At 44.0% G+C, this 19,060-nt stretch overlaps 1 protein-coding gene across 1 annotated transcript in view; it reads right to left on the reverse strand.

Annotated features, from left to right (window-relative positions):
- LOC120799458 (receptor-type tyrosine-protein phosphatase N2-like) overlaps positions 1 to 19,060 on the reverse strand; it is a 218,019-nt gene that overhangs the window by 45,295 nt on the left and 153,664 nt on the right. The window contains exons 12-13 of the mRNA XM_040144688.1: positions 12,833 to 13,045; positions 1,952 to 2,149 (exon numbers count right to left, since the gene is read on the reverse strand). Coding sequence (XP_040000622.1) covers positions 1,952 to 2,149; positions 12,833 to 13,045 — 411 coding nt within the window. The remainder of the gene's footprint in view (positions 1 to 1,951; positions 2,150 to 12,832; positions 13,046 to 19,060) is intronic.

Here is a 19,060-nt window from a genome sequence, read left to right on the forward strand (position 1 = left end):
GCTGTCTCTAACGTACCTGAAGAGGTTCAGACCTCGCTGTCTCGAAAACTCAAATATATTTACATCCAAATGTGACCTTGGCACATCAAAAGCACGTATCGCACCGTGTTGTGGGCGCGTTTGCCAAAGAAACACTTTAGCTGGATGGAGCGTTCATGTCAAACAACAGAGCCGCTTCTCTGCAGTGGCACAGGGCTGCAAAGGGAGACATTTCTCCTGAACACAACTCCGGTGCCAGTCTCTGGGGTAATTAGTATCTTTGTGCCTATTGAACACATCAAAAAGCCCGCTCTGTCACATCTCGCCGGCAGCTTCATAATGGATGGAAAGAGAGAGAGAGAAGGGAGCGGGTGGAGGTGGGGGAGTTGGGAAGAGGAGGTGGTGGTGGGTGGTTGAAGGGAATAGTTATAGCAGACACGGAATGCGACCGAGGTTCAATAGAGATTTTCATCTGCAGGATAGAGGAGGGTAAGAAGCCTGCTTATAGAAACCGTGGGTGTAATGAGATGTACAGATACAAAAAAAAGACACAGGGAGAGAGATGAGAGATTCAGTGAGATGAGAGGCAAAAGAGAAGAGTGTGTGTGTGTGTGTGTGTGTGTGTGTGAGGGAAATGAGTAGCACATGAAGAAATTCAGAAACGCGGAAAAGACACAGACGTGAGAGATGGAGCCAAAATAGCTCCTCTGGTTTTTAAAGAGATAAGTGGTTTGAGGGGGTAAGAGAAGCAGGGGGATGGGATGTTTTGGATGAGTGGGAAAATAAAGGATGCATAGAAAATCTGTGGCAGCTGCTTGGAAAGACAGACAACCCACACCACAGGTAACAAAAAAAAAAAAAATTAAATTAAATCAATTACTGTAGAAGTGTAAGGGCAAGAATAAAACAGTGATTTGTGATTTGCCTTGTTATAGTGCGAATCCACCATTTAAAAACAAGTTTACCTTCTCTTGTGAAATGATCACTGAAACTGAAATAAAGCTCACTTTGAAATATCTTGTTATCGAGGGATGAACTCATAATCAGACCGAAATGCCTTTTCGTTTCACCTAATTATTCAGTTTGCCAACATATTCGTGCAAAGCCCATTTCTGTTTGGGCTGGGCAGGTATTTTGTTTAGTAGCAAGTGACACATTCACCCCACCAATGCAGTTTTAAATCAAGACGGAGGCTGCGGTAACGGCTCCTGGGAGCAGTTAACGTTTTTCACGATGGTCAAAGAAAAATGTCGAGTTAAGGTTTGCTGCACCCATCTAATCCATGCTAATCACCATTTTTGCAGACATTTTTTTTTTTTTTTTCTCCTATGGTTGTAGCAATTTCTTCTGCCTCTGCCACACAACGATTACATCCCCATTCTTAATCCTGCCTACACGGCTTTGATTGGCTCTTTTTTTTCAGCAGGGGAAACAGTCATTAATGAGTACACCCCGAGACCTATTTGAATAACGGAAAGAAAAAACTGGAGATGTGGGCAGTAATTCGGAGGTCTGGAGCCCGGGCTAACACGATCTGAGTTAACAGTTTGTTCTCTTAAGGCATTCGCCAGGGAAACCCTTCCTTCAGTATGTACTTTCTTTCTCTATCATTCAATAAACTCAGGGTCAAAATTTTAGTCGGCCCAATTTTCCACAACTCAGGATGTGTAATATGAGCGGCGGTCGGATGAGATTTACACATTAATGTCAGTTCCATTGATTCGTTCATACCGAAAGAAGGACATGCAGTATTTTAAAACCATTACTTATCCCACGATTTGTCAGAAATTGAAAGACAGTCCACAATCCTCCTTCAAATCTTTAATATGTATCCCTCAAATCCATCACTTAGAATTCATGCACGTTTCCAATTATGTCCTTGAAGATTTAGCAGGGTAACATCCTTATCACTGGCTTTTACAATATTTCGATTCGGTGTACAGTGAGTGGTGTGACTTGATCAGAGACTCACCAGTATCATGTGACCGGTGGAGATGTCCATGTTGGAGTGGGCGGGCTCCTCGCTCCAGGAGGAGACGCTGCTCCGCGCCGAGGGACTGAGGGCCGGCCCGCCGTCGCTGAACTGAGACGACACGCTGTTGATCCTGGAGGAGATGGGCTCCGGGCGCTCGGCCGGAGGTTTGACCGCCATACGCTGCCGACAGAGTTCCTACAGGGGGAAAAAGACGGGGTCAGGTTAGTCGCTGGCGTCGTAACGCAGCTTGACTCCGAACACGGGGCGGACAATTTCATTTGAGCCGCCTTAACGTAACTGACATAATTAGGGATCAAACCCCTCATAGTAGACCCTGTTGTCTTGCTCTAACCTGCGGTCTTCTCAGGGAACGAAGCCTCTTTTATGTCTTACTTCCGTTACCTTTGAATTTGTCCCTCTGTATGTTGCTACGCTACCGGTCCTGCCGATCCGTATTCACATTCATTATCTGACGGCATCACTGTTTGGCTGCAATGCCAAGGAATATTTATCTGTGCTATTTTGAGAAAGGGTGCGTTTTACAAGAGTTTCGGTGCAGGAAAAGTGGTGGTCTCTAAAATTCAAAACATTCTTGAACAAATGACAAACTAGGCAAGAAAAAATGTAATTTTAGTAAAAAATATCACTGCAAATTTGACTCAATTTAAAAAAATCTTTAACTGTAGACATAGCGCTGACAATGTCTTACTATTAATCCAACAAGCTTCATTAGTTCTACTGAATCATGTGAAGGTCCAGGGTTTTACAACTCTGTGGGACCTTCACACATTGAGGCCGCATATGAATAGTTGTGGGAGGGTGGTTCAGGTCACCTGGCCACCATGTGATGGACTCGCACAAGTTAAGGTGAGAATTGCTGTGAAAGCACCCGTGACGGGGCATCAGAAAAGCTTCTTTGATGACCGGAGTATCACCTGCAACTACAGAGGATTTTTGAGAAATGTGTCTTCAAAAAAAACTGCCTTTCTTATAAAACTTTATTCATGATTATCCTTTTTATTTTGGTTCTCTCTCGGTACTTGAGCTCAAAGGCTGAAAAACAGAATCATATAAACGGCCACTATTGGCTTAATGAGTGAATGTGAGTGTGCTGGGTGGATCCAGGACACAGAAAATAGAATTTACTGTCAAAAAAATCCCGACAATGTCTGTCGCGACCTTAACGGAAAAAGCTTTTAGTAAAGACTTGTTTTGTTATGCTCCTGTGTGCAAACCACAAATCATAAAACGACAACAATGCCATGAGCGTGAGAGTACAGGTAGGAGCAGTGGGCTTTTAAGTGGCAAGTACCTAGACGAAGTCCTGCAGACTGGCTGCAAACATCTGGGCAAGAATGGTGAGTAAAACTTTTCCACGACCAGACACTTAACCTCCAACTGCTGGATGCCGGCCAGCTTCCGGGATGTCAGTGGAAAACGGCATGCCTGCTCAGCAGCCCTTCCCTGGATAAATAATAATGGCAAAGTACGCCGGTCGGTCTCTCGGCAGCTAATACGGCGTCTTCATTCATACGCCAGAGGAAACTGTCATTTTCTGTCTGCCGGGTACGTGACCACAATGAATTGTTGTCACCACGTCAAAGTTATCCACGCCCTCACTACACGACTCCCAGCGGGAACCTTCAATGAGCTGCGGTGAATGACTGTACCACTTCACACAGGAGACAAGACAATGACACAGACGATGTTGTTCTAAATGTAGAACAGCAGTTTTACTCATTCTACATGTTAGAGAAAGATTGCAAAGGCCGATGGGCCCAATAAACCTGCAATGACGGTTAAAACTATGCTGAACTTTCTACGCTTTCATTTGAACGTTTGTTGTGTCTAGAACAATGTCACTTCCTTGCTTTGATTTTTTTAAGTGGAAGCTGATATCTGTACTATGGTGCTGCAGATGAAAGTTGATCGTTTGTGATGCACATAATAGGATCTTGTAATGTTAAGATGTCAGTGTGCACATCAGCACATTAAGAGATCTTTGCTGAAAAGCTTTATCAACTTCGGTGGGACAAGATCCCTACGACTAGTTCTTTGGTGAAGTGGTCCTGAATTCTGGTTCTGAATCTCTATAAGGACATATACTGTATGTGCAAAACTAATTAAAATGTTCTGCAAAACTGAAATATTATTTAAACAAACAAACAAAAAAACAATGCATGTCCCACATGCTATGACAGTAAAGCCAACAATGCACATTCTTTACAATACAGCAAACTTTGATTTTTTTTTTTTTTTTTTTAATGTAAAGTTGGAGGTTTTCACGTGGACAGAAAAATCTTATAAAACTCAATTATTTGTGTATTTACTAACAAACCAACCTCAATCCAAATTTTTTGTCAGAACTCCAAAGAAAGTCTGTCAAGCTGAGCCTCCATTAGATCAAACACGGACATTTCTTCTTTGACCACATGTTGCTAGAAAAGCTTGCGCGTTTTGAAAGTCTTTGTTAACGAGGCTAAGAGTCTATAGCCGTGCCAGCAGTTCTGTGAGGCTCTACATCGGCACGTCAACTTCTTCACAACGGTAATGCTACTGACATAAAACCAACCCCAAGGTACAAACTGAGGGCTCATTACAATTCATCCTGAGGGGGGCGCGAATGTGCGAACCAAATTTCATGGCAATGCATCCGATAGTTGCTGAGACGTTTCACTAAGGAACTGACCAACCAACACTGCAGTCCCGTCTAAAAAAATCTCTAAATAAAGGCTCCAGTGCAAAGTTATAGCGAAGGAAATTGGTAGACGTGTGTTAAAACCACTGAATAGAAATAAAAAGATTTGATTCAAATTTAAAGTACTGTATTTAATTTGTTTGTTCCTTCCTGAGCTGACATTAGTCACTGCAATGCAGTAGTAAAAAGGAGTGCCTGCTGGGTTGAACACGGCCACCCCCTGCACATCGCTGTCCATCACGAGCTTAGTGGCAAAAAGAGGATTCCTAGGAAACCAATGGATTACATCTTCAATCCCTGTATGACGTTTAATACATAAGTAATCAATATGTCCAATCTTGGTAAGTCATTCTATGTAATCCTGCATAAGCGCATCACACCACTGCATGCACTGTACCCGTGAAGAGTGAAGAACACAATAATAAAAGCCGCCTGGCCCTTTTTATGGGACCCCGTACATCACATCACTCACGTCAGCCCACAAGGACGCTGACTGCAACGGAAGACCCGGGCTGAATCTCAGTGGGTATCTGTGTTTCTTAATGAGGGAGACGCTGATGATTAACTAACGGCACGTCTGATGGACGGCGTAGGTAATGCGAGCGGGCCTTCATTAGTCTGTATCTGATCTGACTGATGTTCTCGTAGGTCGGCACGCTGACACTGATCTATGAGCTCGGACACAGACTCATAACTGTGTGCAGATTATTAAAGTGCTTCGGTGCCTGGCCTGGGGACCCTGACAGCACTGCCGGTGGGAGGCGAACACAAACATGCCTGCATGTGACGGAGGAGAGTGCAGACAGACACTATGGGAGGCGCTGAACCGGAGCTAAATATATTCCGCAGCGCTGGGTTTACAGACATGGTTTTCATGGATGTTTTTAGTCCTTTTATTTCCAGAACGTCAGTGATCGGTAAGCTTATGAAAAGCAGCGTTGTGTTTAGCCTGTCGAATAGTATGTTTTAAGTTGAGGCCAGTGGAGGGGGGGAAAAAAAAAATGGATGAACAGAAAATGATTCAATAACAATTCTGATAATTGTTTAATCATTCACTGGTTGGGTTTTAGATTGCTGCTCGGACCCAACAAGCAACGTGAGCACATCAGCCTGGGCTCTGGGGAGACTGTGATGGTCGTTTCTCACAAATTTCTCCTTCTTCATCAGAAGATTAGGCATTTGGTCAATTTTCAGTACATGAAAATATATCTCATGTACATTTCGTCTACACGTTACCCAATTCTCACCGGCCACCGGTTATATTTCAAATATTCAAATTCATTATATGGCTTTAAATACTTACTTCTGATTGGCCAGTGGGGATGTTCTGAGGTCAGTTACAGTAGGGGCAGAGACTAAATGGTTTTATCGGATTTAGTTGTGTTTCTGTGGTTACAGATCTTCAGGGCTGTTGGTTAAAATCATCTTATCTCATATTAAAACTACTGTAATTAATATTCCATACCAAATGAGACATGTCTTTAAGAGTCTGCTGCACGATAACCGGATAACGTATGAGATAGGTACGAGATAAATAGAAGCATACTTGATCCTGGATTTGGCATAATGACAAGTTCAATGCACGTATAATTTGGAAAACCAATTTGGATTTTTTGTGACAGCCGACACTGAACTTTGTCAGTCAGAGCCTCCAATATGTGATATTTTTATCCACTGTTCACCTTTGTATTTGATCGTTTTAATGCTAAAACTTTCAAGGATTTTACTCTCTGGGCAGAGAAGTTTAAATGTCACTCCATGTTTCACAGACTGTTGCTGTAGTTTGGAGAGAAGTTTCGGTGAGACCAGAAGCGGATCACACTAACTGGCCAATTTCAGATGTTTAATAAAGGTCAAGTACTGGCCCCATAAAGTGGTCTAACTCAAACCCTGACTGTTAAGCACACCCGTTTGTCCGGCTTCCCGTCTGTGCATCAGACCTCCAGCCTCAGGGAGACAACGTGGAGCCCAGTCAGCGCACCACACTGAATTGTGGGTGTTTTGTCAGAGAGGGAAACACGTGATCAACGGCATTCATATTTCAACGAGCCCACACGCTGAACTTTGCTGCAGCAGCAAATTCTTTTATGATGTAATTAAAACTCCTTAAAAATGGCTTCCCTCCCGAGAACCAATTAGAGGACAAAAAAGGCAAGAATTTTGAAGGACCAGCTATAACCCAGGACATGTTTAGAGTCTAAACAGCGAAAATCTACAGCACCTCTGATGTCCCAGCACCTCCCTTCCCCAAGCTGCGACAAACACAGATATCTTTATTTACAGCGTATTGATTTTCAACTATACACACTTCATCGGGTGGCGGGGCGCGTTCCTGTTAATCACTCAGGTTTATGATGTGGAGGAGAGTCCGGTGTGCACTTTCCAGCTCGGTCTCAACGTTGCCTTTAATTTTTGAATTTACGCCGTGAATGACAGAGAAGGTGAGACGAACAGTCAGACTCCCAGAGAGATTCGCAGCAAACACATTCAGTCTTGTTTCAGCTTACACCATCCCATCGGTTTTCAGTAATTGCCTGCACTTTATATTACTGCCAAGTTAATAAGAGTGATTCCCTTCATTCCGGGAAATAATTCGTTTTAGTTCATTCTCAGAATTGTATGAAAATCGACACGCAGAGTTTTGGAATTAAATTTTTGGTCAAATGTTACGTCGTTGTCGCAGGGACCGTTTTGTGTTCAAGGAGATCCAATATTTCAGTCTCCTGCCAAACAGCAAATATTAAATGCAGCGAATGAGAAAATGACCCTTTCCAGGACGTCCACATCAGCTTTTGTTTTTCTTGTGCATTCACTTTTCTGAGGGCGTAGGTCATGAGTGAAATGCAGTCAGGTTTTAAATCTAAGATGTTGGAGCATCCATTCTAACAACTTCATTAACTTTGAAAATAAATAGAGGCAGATAAACGTTCACCATGATGGATTACCAATGTCTGGCAAGCTTGAACTCTTTTCAAATTGATTTTAAAATACAATGAAATGAATGATAACAAGTGTCTGTCTGGGAGTTAGAAAGTGAATAATAAAACTGATGGCAGCATTTGGAAAAAAATAAAAAATAAAAAATTATGGGATGTTTTAAATAAATGATTCATTAAGCTCCTGCATACGGGTACATCACAGCAAAATGATGACACAGTTGATTCATAGAGAAAAAGGTTGTCATTGATCCACAAAGTGTCAAAAATGAAATTTCTACTAAATTTACTGTGATCTACAGCAACAGTCACCTAACTCTGAATCCTTTCTTTATGTCCTGAGGCTAATTTTGTTTAGTGGCCTGAGACAAAGTAAAAGCTTTTCCCACAAATACTATTTTTTTTTTCCCCAGAGACAAAAGAAAGTAAGTAATCAATTAAGAGCACTAAGGTAAATGGAAAAGGACTGTCTGTGCTTTAGCAGAGCATGTGTGCCTCATCAACCCTTCCTGCATGATTAAAGGTTAAAAGAACCCCCCCCCCACACACACACACACGCAAAAACTGGCTTCAGGCCAGGGAATCCACTGGGCGTCACATGACCGACACGAATCATGCATCATCCCTGGGCGACGGCGGGCAAGTCAGCGTCAGGAGGCGAGTGCCACCAAAAAGCAACCCCTCTTTACAAAAACCTGCTAATGGGGAGGAAGGCTGGGTTGGGGTGTGCCAGCAGGGGCCAACGGTGCCCACGGGGGCGCCTCTGTTTACACGACCTTCTGACCAAAACAAATGCGGTGGTCTTAACCCGAGCGCGATGCCTCTGTGCTTGAACAAACATACAAATAGAAGGGGGAACATAATACAACATGGTGGAGTCGAGGGAGGGTGGGGGACGAGGGACTGAGGGAAAGAAGAAAAGCTAGAGGAGACCAAATACAGGCCAGTATTTTATAAAGATCCCGCTGGACTGCAGCTGCAAACAGCTTGTACACTGACAATAAATATTTAAATGTGTTATCATTGCAAAAATAAATCTAGAAAAATTACAAGTATTCTCTCAGAGTCCTGCCCAGGAAAGTATTTAGCCTATAAAGAGCTGGAATAAGGGATAAAAGTGGAACTACTGGCACTGAATGCTGTTTTGATTTTAAAATATATGGTCCCCAACAAACAGTAAGCGGCATGTTAGTCACTGTTCCCAATAATATTTTAATGAAAGCAGCCAGAGAACCCAATGTACAGGCTTTGTTAGCATATTTAAAAACAGTGGCAGTGGCAGTCACCATGTTAAAGGGCTTCCCACCACAGCTGTTGAATTAGCAACAGCAAAGACTCATGTTGCCAGAATGACGACTAGTGCGGACGAAAAGCCCTGCAGAAACTACTCTGCCATATTTGAGAACAAAAAGCACTGGTTTGAAAGAATTTCCTTAACTAGGAAATAGAACCGAGTTCACACGCGTACTTTCTAAAGAGCAAGACTGGGTTAAATCTTTTCGAGGTATTGCGTGACGAAAATCATGTTCAGCGATGGCATTCAATGGCAAAGCTGCCGAAGCTAAAGGCTGGTAAATACAGTGGTTTTAGGTCAAAAACCACGGGGAAAGGGGAAAGGAAAAGATAGCTGCCATTGTTATAAAGATCTGACGTACACATCTTACATTCTGCCTCACCCAATTAACATTACACTACTTTCTGCAGATGTGCTGGACATAAATTCACTGCCCAAGAACCATCCGACATGTGCATACAATAATTCCTAGAGAGACATGGATAGGGCGTGACCCTCTGACCTGCCCTAATGCACAATCTAAGTCTTTATACCCAGTTTATTCTCTCTGGTACTTGTTGTTGCAACATGTAGACAAGGACTTTGCACACTGCGAGGGTTTGTGCAAAAATCCGATGCAAAAAAATAAACATTATCTACGAGTTTTATAAATTTAGACTAATTGAACTTTGAATCTGTTACATGGAGGCCACTTGGTGGAATTACTGGCTGCACAGGATGCCGCCACTCTACACTCAATTCGACTATAACACTACAAACCCCCATTGTTGCTGCTATGAGTCTTGGTACTAAATAGTAATGGTATTAAAATGTGTGTGGAATAAAAATCAAAATATCTCACCAAAATCGGTTCAGGGGAGGGCCTCCCGAAGAAAAGATGTACAACACTGATTAATTGTTATGATATGTAATCAATCAAGTTACATTCTTTCCATCATATTAGTGGTAGACGACGCTGACTGGAAACGGTCTGCTTTTTAATGAAAGGACGTTATCGGCAATCTGATGTATTTACCCAAGACAAGGAGAGAGAGCAAGGAAAACTGAAGAGGACGGGAAATTTAAAAAATAAAAATAAATAAATAAATAAACACAATTGACAGGGAGAGAGAGTCAGGGAGCAAGAATCATTGTTTGCTTGTTTAATCTAAATTGAGATGCACTGAAAATGTCTTTTGCACTTATTCTTCGGCAGTGTAAAGATGATGTTATCGTGCCAGTGAAGGTCCTTGAAATTGAATTGAGACAGAGAGAGAAAACAGACGCAGTTGGAGGCAGGCCGAGGGAGGCAATCCTAAAAAAAAAAAAAAAACAACAAGTGATTAATTTCATCTTGAGTCTTGAAAACTTGAGAAAATATGCAAATATGTTGAGATATCCAAAGCATTTGTCATGTTTCAAGAAATTTCATGCTGTGGATGATGATATCTTTAAATAAGATAATATTGCTTCATGATAACATCTCAATTTGTGGAAAATCAACGCAGAAAGTTGAGTTCCACCGCTATCAAATGCAACGATCTCACCCTACTGGCGGATAGTTTCTTCTACTTCGAGGGAATAAAAGGAGCAGATAAAAGTTTGAACCAGATGTAAAGATAAACTGACGCTGCAGACTCCCATGTCGACAGCAGAGTCGTCCTGGGACCGACCGACCGACGAGCGTCATCCACCGTCTCCCCGCCCAGCGCTCCGACACGCCGCACGCACTCCTCCGTCGACGCCTGTCGATCAATGTCCTCCTTTGCCAGTGTCGGCCAATCCCATTTCGCCGCTTCACCGGGACCGTTTGATTGACAAGTCGGGGAGCGGAGGAGGGGAGCGCTGCAGGTGGAGGAGTTTCAAAGGGAGCTGGTGGCACAGTGACGTGCATGGAAGATGGAGTGTGTGTGTGTGTGTACTTGTGCGAAGTGAGGCCCTAAAACAAACGCGCCAAGGGCAAGAATCATTAACATGTAGTAGCTGGTGAGTGTGTGCATGCATATACAGTATGTGTGTGTCTGTGCGTGTTTATGTGTGTGCACGTTTGACAGGCAGCACGAAGGAACTGCAGTAGTAAGGCCATCAGGCAGCCTGCCGCTTCCTGTCTGCTTTAATTGCATGTAGCCTTGGAGACTGCGCTCACGCACACACACACACACACACACACACACACACACACACACACACACACACACACACACACACACACACACACAGAATCCAGCCCAGGGAACCCCTCTACACAGCAGTGCTGACAAAGAGACGGGGCTTACACGGCTAAGATGGGAGCTGAACATTGAGGTCTTTCACTGAGATGACGACGGCTCGCTGTCGAGACTCGATAAAGACGACAGAGGAAAGAGAATGACTGGAAGGGCTTTGGGAGTCTGAGCGAGGCAGGGCTGGGTAAACCCTCCAAGAATGGGCCACATGAACGTTTTTTATTAGCTATTAATCAGATAAATAATGTGTAAACACAGTCTTACGTGTGAATTTTAATTAGCCGTTTCCAATTAGAGGCTTGAAAGCAAATCTTGGTGGCAAGTAACCATGAAGATAAGTTTCTCACACTGAGGAAAGGCAAATATTTTGTTGTAGACTGAGGAAGGGGCAGAGCTGAAATGTCAGCCCGTCATTGGACATGTCGAACGTCAGACTTTCAGAAACAGTTTCTTCTTTTGCTAAGCAGTTAAATCCTACGATGCTCGTACTCGTAAGCTACGTTTCCATCTTCTCTTCCTCATTGGTAAACAACATGTTTATGCAAAAATTAAGATCATGAATTTTCAGTGCCAGGTCCCAGGTGATGAGGCAAACCCTTGACGCAGCAGCAGGGTCTATTTCAGAAGTTAAAAATTCCCGGCGAGGAGCATGGAATGTAAGCGCTTAGGGGATGGGCTGGGCTCATTATAAAATCAATGCTCACAGGACCACTCTCATTTAAAAACACAGTGGGGAAAAGGTCAGAGACAGAGAGACGGAAAAATCTCAATCTAACTCTTTGCTCAAAAAGCCACTTAATATTGGATTCTGTAAATTAAATTTCACACCCGGCTATTCCGGCCAAAGATTAATTACAGCAAGCAGAGGAAGGAATGGAAATGACTTGGGGTGGAAAACCTGTTGGATTGGTGATACTGCTTCACGTCACATCATAGCACGGGATTAAGTACAGTCAGCAATAACCACAGAGCATCAATCTAGTGCTAACATGTCAAAATAAAAGCCGAGCTTGATTTAGTGAAGCGGAATGAGCTGAATTTCACCAACACTCCCACAGTAACGAGTTTCGCTCACAAACACTCGAAATGCTGCACTTGAGGCGGAGGAAGGTTATTTATAAACCCGGTACAAATCAGACAAAAAGGCTCGACAAAAGACAAGTTCGGATCAGAGCTGGGTTTTAAAAATATCATTTGCAGCGCAAGCAGCCTGTAGTATAATGATGTGTTGTCTTTTTAAATGATTTTAAGGGGCAGCAGCATTTTAGCATTTATTTTTCTCTCCTAGCTGATAGACTTTCTGAGCTCTCCTTAACATAAGAAGACCCATCGTAAACTAAAGTGGACAGAGTCTTCTCGCAGAAAACACAAAACGAATTTTACAGCAGATGCTTGATGGGACATAAAACGCCATTAATTTAAAAAGAAAAAGAAAAAACATGTTTCGTCTATTTCGACATTCTGATTTCCGACTTCCCTCTTTTTTTTTTCTCTTGTGAATTATTAGATCATTTTGCCTCTATAATGATTCCATTAAAACAAGGGAAAAATGTCACTCTTGGGTTGAACTTGTTGAACATGCCCCACAGTAACATGCCAGTCCAGGCCTAACTTCATTTTAAGGTGTCACAAACCAAGCAGGTTGGGGGACACTGATCTATACCGTCTCAATCCCGCATCTTTTCTTACAGTTAGAAAAATGAACCCTCCGCCAGAATTCACGGACAGCGCAGTAACACCTCCTACCTGATAGGTGGCGGTAGCATCGCTGCCGGCATCTGTTCCCAGGTTGGTGAGTTTCTCCTTGAGCTTGTGGTGGGAGCGGTGGCGGAGGCAGTAGACCACGGTGGAGGCCAGCAGCACGCCGACGATGCACAGGATGGACACGACAGTGAGGACGAGGAACTTGGTTGACTCCGCCTGGCTGTACTTGCTGGGGATCTGGTTGATCTGGCTTCCCTGTGGGCCACAGAAGAACTGATTATTATTTTTATCTCAGGCACGTGGTTCTTCTTTGCAGCTCAATAGGTAGGGCGCGGCACTATCGCGACCGAGATGAGCGTTTCGATCCATCCATCGTGCTAAAAACGCCCTACGCACTCGTGATGGAAGCAGATGCTTTGGAATAAACAGCAGGGGTGTAAAGCGGTGCACCTAAAAGTGCGCACGCTTTGATTCCAGCCAAAAACTACAGCAGGTGATTTCACCGATCAGTCAGACAAGAGGAACTAATCTGTGAAATCATCTGGCGGAAGTGCTTGATTGGAACAATCCTGCGGGCTCTCAGTGCTTCACGGCACATGGTTTGATACTCCTGGATTAAAGTGTCCACCAAACGGTCCAAAAAACTCACTCTGAAATCCTTCATGTGACAAAATAATCTCTCTGAACCCCTTTAAAAGCGTTGATGATTTTTACTTCACACGATTCTCCCTAAAAATGTTTGATCCTACATTAGGAGATGATAGCATAAATCACATGGGGTTTTTTTTCTATCCTTTTTTTGGAAACACATAAATATGCATATCACTGTGCTCGATGAAAAGCATAATCACAAGCGTTTGTTCCACCATCTGTGCCCAGAAGTGCATAGAATGCACAAACTCCTGTTTAGCAAAGCGATCTGGATCTCTCCGGACAGCTCAACACACCGACTGCTATACTGGAGGAATTTTCTATCAACAGACGTTCTGCCGTCTTGAGCAAGCGCCTTGCCAATTCCGACCTCGGCGGCACTTTAATCCAACGCATTAAAGCCAGATCCTTCGGCAAACAACTGGAGATGAAAGATTTCTTTTCACACAGTCTGCTGCTTAAGATAACACAATGGACACACACTGTATGATGAAAGTCTCTCAACTGCTTTGCGAGTGTGTAAAAACCACCACGGCAATAATTTGAGAGAGGGGAAGTGGTTTTATTGAACTGTTCATTATGAGCTGCAGTTCCGACCGCTGCTTGCTGTTCACTTTCAGACACCAGTGAGCTCAAGATAATGGGCCTGTTGCGTTTCACCTGACTATCAAGAGTTAACAATAGGAAACATAATTCCCCATTATTACACACTGCGTAATGATCTTGACAACAAAGAGCGAGGCAAGAACCAGAAGAGGAGAGCTACAAATTGCGCTGCCAATGACAAGGCCTACAATTCCTCCCGACAAAGAATTATCAAAAGAAATCAATGGCGAAAAAAAGAAAAAGAAAGAAAAAATAAAGCTCTTCTAGACTCGTTTCTGGTTGGGTACACGTGTTTTTTTCTCAACAGTAGAGATGAACTTGCCCACTTTTAGTGGTACAGAAATGTAAACGCTTGCAGTAGCTCATCATTAACTGCCTCTGATAGTACTTTTATGCCGCATATTGTGCATTATGGTATTATTTTGGTGCCGGAGGAAAGTGTAGAGACTAAATCCTGAGGGGCTCTCAACCTCACAGAAAGGCAAGCAGGCTTGTCTTGAGGGTGAAAAAAGGGGGGGGTTAAAAAAAAAAATCCCTCTGCCTCGGTGTTAGAGGTCACAGAGATTAGGCGAGGTGCGGCATGGCGAGTTAATGGAAAGGAGGCTTTGAAAGCGGTAGGGAGAGAGGGGGCAGCCCTGTCCAAACCCTCCTGCCTGCCTGTCAGCACAGAGAAACCCTGAAACCCTGGGGAGGTGGGAAAAGGGCGGCTCGGCCCTGCACACGGATTGTTGTGGAATTCTTGTGAGGTTTCAGGGAGTGACCTCCCCCAACACACACACACACACACACACACACACACAGACACCCACCGCCATCACGACTTGATGATGCCCCCCCTCCTTGCCAACCCACCCCCTATGATTTCATTCATTGCTGCTGCATTCAGCACCTGATAAAGGGTGCCTGCAGAAAGACCCACAATGGGGGACAACAGTTGTTCGATGCTTTGTGGGGTGTCCACTTTGCTTGGGGAACTCTAAGCCGTACTGTAAAAGCTGGTTGCATAGTAATGTGGTGGCCTTGAAAGGAAACAGTGGGCGTCTCTGACTGGGGCGCTGCACTAAAGAGCATTTTCTCACTGCTAAGAAAAAAATATATAATAATAAAGCGGAAGAAAAGAAAAGTGAGAAATTCAGAGCGTATAAAAGATTTATCCACTAGTAACCGCAAGTTACTACCGAGGCTGTTCATAAATCAGTAATAAACATAACGCAGGGTGTGTTGATGTTAGACTCGTATGGCTGCAGATATTAATATTGCATTTGAAATGCATAAAAGTAGATACAGTTGACTGTGGTTTGATTGTGCATTTTTAATGTTTCTTTTCATTAATGTGGTCTTAACGTAAAGGATCGCGGCAGCAGTGCCAGCTGTTAAGGAGGCATCGTAAACAAAGGTAGCTGAGCAGTAGCCCGTACGTGTCGTGGGCTCGGCCATTAATAATGCATTACTGCTGATTCTACATGCTTCCACTGCAATCATCTTTCGCAAAATGTATTTATTTTTTTTTTCAACCACAGATCAAATAACTTCATTTGTCATTTTACTCCCCGAGTCATCTCATTGTTTTGTCAAATTAAGTTTCATGGAGAGGGATTGCATCTTGCTCGGCGAGTAATGGCCCATAATTCAAGGCTCTAACTGTAACAGCTCAGTCATCTTTCACGGGACAGATGCCGGCGTTTCCAAAGCTCGCTACCCCCTTCTCTCTCTCACACACCCACACACACACACACACACACACACACACACACACACACACACACGCACACACTGGTTCCACCTCCCCCCTTGGTCTCTTTATCATGGCTGCCTAGCATGTCTGTCTCTTGATTCAAACAAATGTAGCCTGACCCCAACTGCTTAATCAAGTTTGGCTGCAGTTGTTAGTAACAGTAAAGGGATGGAGGAGTGTGTGTCATTGAGAGAGAGAGAGAGAGAGAGAGAGACTTCGGTGTGTGTGATCGTTCGCAGCCATGTAAAAACGAGCAGCCATTCTGCCCGCGCTGCAGAGGCAGATGTAGCAGAAATTCGCAATGACCGAAAATCAAACGTTTGCTCAGGATGGGATGTGGAACATTCACACATGAGCCAATGTGTGCAGCCATTACTGTGCGAAGGACTGTGTAACCTTTTCAGTAACATACAGTATGAAACTGAACTCTTAAAATATACTCTCCAAACCTTTCAGGCGTCGGCTACCTGGGTCTGCGTAGCCATTCCTATTCTTGTCGTCTGTGTTTCACCTATACTCTGTATCCGATAGTGAGAGGTTATCGGCTCGGCTCCGGAGCTCTAAGGCCCTTCTCGGCTCTTCCTCCTGTGGCTTAACACTTTTAAATCAAATTACATGCTACGGGCTTGAGGCGCAGCATAGGTGAAACGCAGCTCGGCGGAGAGCAAGTGAGGGAAATGTAACATTTGTGTTGCTGGTCTGATCGTAGGTAAAAAGGAATAATCTGAGACAATAATCAGTGCGGGTCCTGTGTCGATTCTGTAGCAAAACGGAACACGGCCAGCGTGAAATAGCACTCGGGACTTCAATCTGGATCGCTCCTGGCTCACAGGTCCAATTTTTTTTATCATACAACACAGTTGCTTCTGGAGGAAAATCAGACATTTTGATCAAGTCTATTTCAGTGAGTGGCTAAAAATGAAAGGCAAATATCGTCTCCCCAAAGGCAGAGGGGAGACGGGAGTTCCTTTCATGCCTCCACCTCTATTGTCCATCTGCTCCCGCAAAAGCCATTGTACTTGCAAATTTTTCATTTCATTTCAGGCAAACATGATTTGACATACAGTGTGCGGCTCCTCCTGACTGAGTATTTCTGAAAAGCATTACCAGAGTCCGTCAAGGATGCTGGCTTTCACCAAATATCCGACACACTCCCTTCAGACGGACAGGCATCTTGGAACAGGAGGGGAAAGAACAAAAACCCTCGAAAAGAGAGGGAAACGAAATGTACCACCGCAGAATCTCTTTTTAGTTTTTTTTTTTTCCATTTCTCCTTTGGGGAATTTTTGATTCAGTTTCACATTGAAATTGGCTTCCCTTCCACCACCTCTTTCCACGGTGAACGTGATGTGCAGGTCGCGTTTTAATTCATCAACTTACAATAATCGGCTTTACTAAAATCAATTAAGAAATCTGAATATGGGGGAAATCAGTTTGAAAAAGTCTCCGACGGCTGTTGTAGAAATAAGTGTGTGTGCAGCTTTTGGTATCTGTATTTGAGATGGAGGTTTAGCGGTGGAGGGGTTAGGTCTCCTGGTTGGTGTGTGTGTGTGTGTGTGTGTGTGTGTGTGTGTGTGTGTGTGTGTGTGAAGGGGGGTGTGGATTAGCCGGGCTCCCATAGACAAAAGGCAGATGGATTTGCACGGCTCTGGCTTATTCAGAATGGGTGAAAAAAGGTCAGAGGGAGAGCGGCGGCCGTCCATTGTTTTCCACCACCACGACTGCTGTAGGAAACAAAGATCTGTCCCTCACCTCTGATTCATCCTGGGCCTTTGAAAAAGTTCAGCCGGGGTTTTAACAAAACCTTTCAGCGAACAAGCAGGCAGAAATGCACCGCAGACCACGCGCGCGTGCACACGCACACACGCACGCACTGCACATGCAAGTACGTACACCTTGTGTGTATCTACGCAGGCCGATGAGCGATTTTACACACGTGTGTGTAGCATGCGCTCACATGCACACGTTCTGATACGCAGAGCGATTTTATATTTGCTGCGCTCACGTCTTCAGGTGCACACTTGTACACACTTTTACGCAGGTAATTTTTCCACACGCCCACACAAACTCAAACACTGTACATGCTTGCGTTCATGTGTGCACACTGCACACGCATCAAAACACACGCGCGCCCGAGCCAAAGTCCACACACGCAATTTAGGAAAAAAAAAAAAGCCCAACAACACGCTGTAAAATGCATCTCACCGATATGGACTTCTGTCCAAAAATCGAACAGAAAGACTGTCAATCTCACGTGCTTTTCATTTCCCTTCATGTCTCGGCCAGAAAAAAAAACTGCGTGAATCCATTTCTCAGCAACATCACGCACTGCATACAAATAAGGATCCTCCTCCAAGTTGGATATCACTTGCAAGATTAAAAATACACAGCGTGATTTAAAGTTTGCGCTCTAGCGGCGCCAAGATGCAGCTGGGGAAAATGAAAACAGCAGTAAATCCCATTAAACCGAATGTTATCACAATGTTACGGTAAGATGCAGCTACATGCAGCCCCTCTACCAGGGCGCGCCGTCAATCAGTTACTAAACTCCACGGATACTCCCACTGCTCGTTCACCTCAAGAAATTCTACTTTTTGGTTAAGATCAGTCGGTTTTTTGAATGGAGCAAAGTAGTTGTTGTTCACAAAATGCTAGAAATAAAACTGGGTGCAAAAATATACTTGAATAAGGGACCGTGTGTAAAATGTGCACGAATGTACTACTCAAGCCAACAGAGGAACGGATGAGGAGGAGAGCAACAGCAGGACAGACACATCGTTTTTGGTATTTTGTAAAGATTTTTGGGACAAATGGCAGAGAAATTCAAAAGCAGCGGGTTATGAGGAAAATCTGCCTACAGAACAACAATTAAATCCTACCCAAAATCCATGGCGAGGTGCTGCAACGGACACCTCCTCCCGCGCCAATTTCCCATTCCACTCCAGCTGCACCGACGCCAGCGACTCGGAGACAGCACCACACCGGTGGTGGAGGAAGAGGAGGAGGAGAGAGTGAGTGAGTGGGAGAGAGAGGGAGTTTCATCTCCTCCCATTACCCCCCTTCTGTCCTTTGAAAAGAATTTAAAAAAAAAAAAAAAAAAAAGCAAAGTTCCCGGCTTCCTCTCCTCCTCCTTCTCCTTCTTCTTCCTGCCATTTGCCTCATCCGTTAGAAAAAGAGAGGAAAAATGCACCGAGAGATTTCTCTCCAGTCTTTTCCCTGACACAACTGAGCACATGCTCAGAGAGGAGAGGAGAGAAGAGGAGAGCAGAGGAGTAAGA

This window comes from Xiphias gladius, chromosome 14 (genome assembly GCF_016859285.1).
Source record: "Xiphias gladius isolate SHS-SW01 ecotype Sanya breed wild chromosome 14, ASM1685928v1, whole genome shotgun sequence".
NCBI lineage: Eukaryota > Metazoa > Chordata > Actinopteri > Istiophoriformes > Xiphiidae > Xiphias > Xiphias gladius.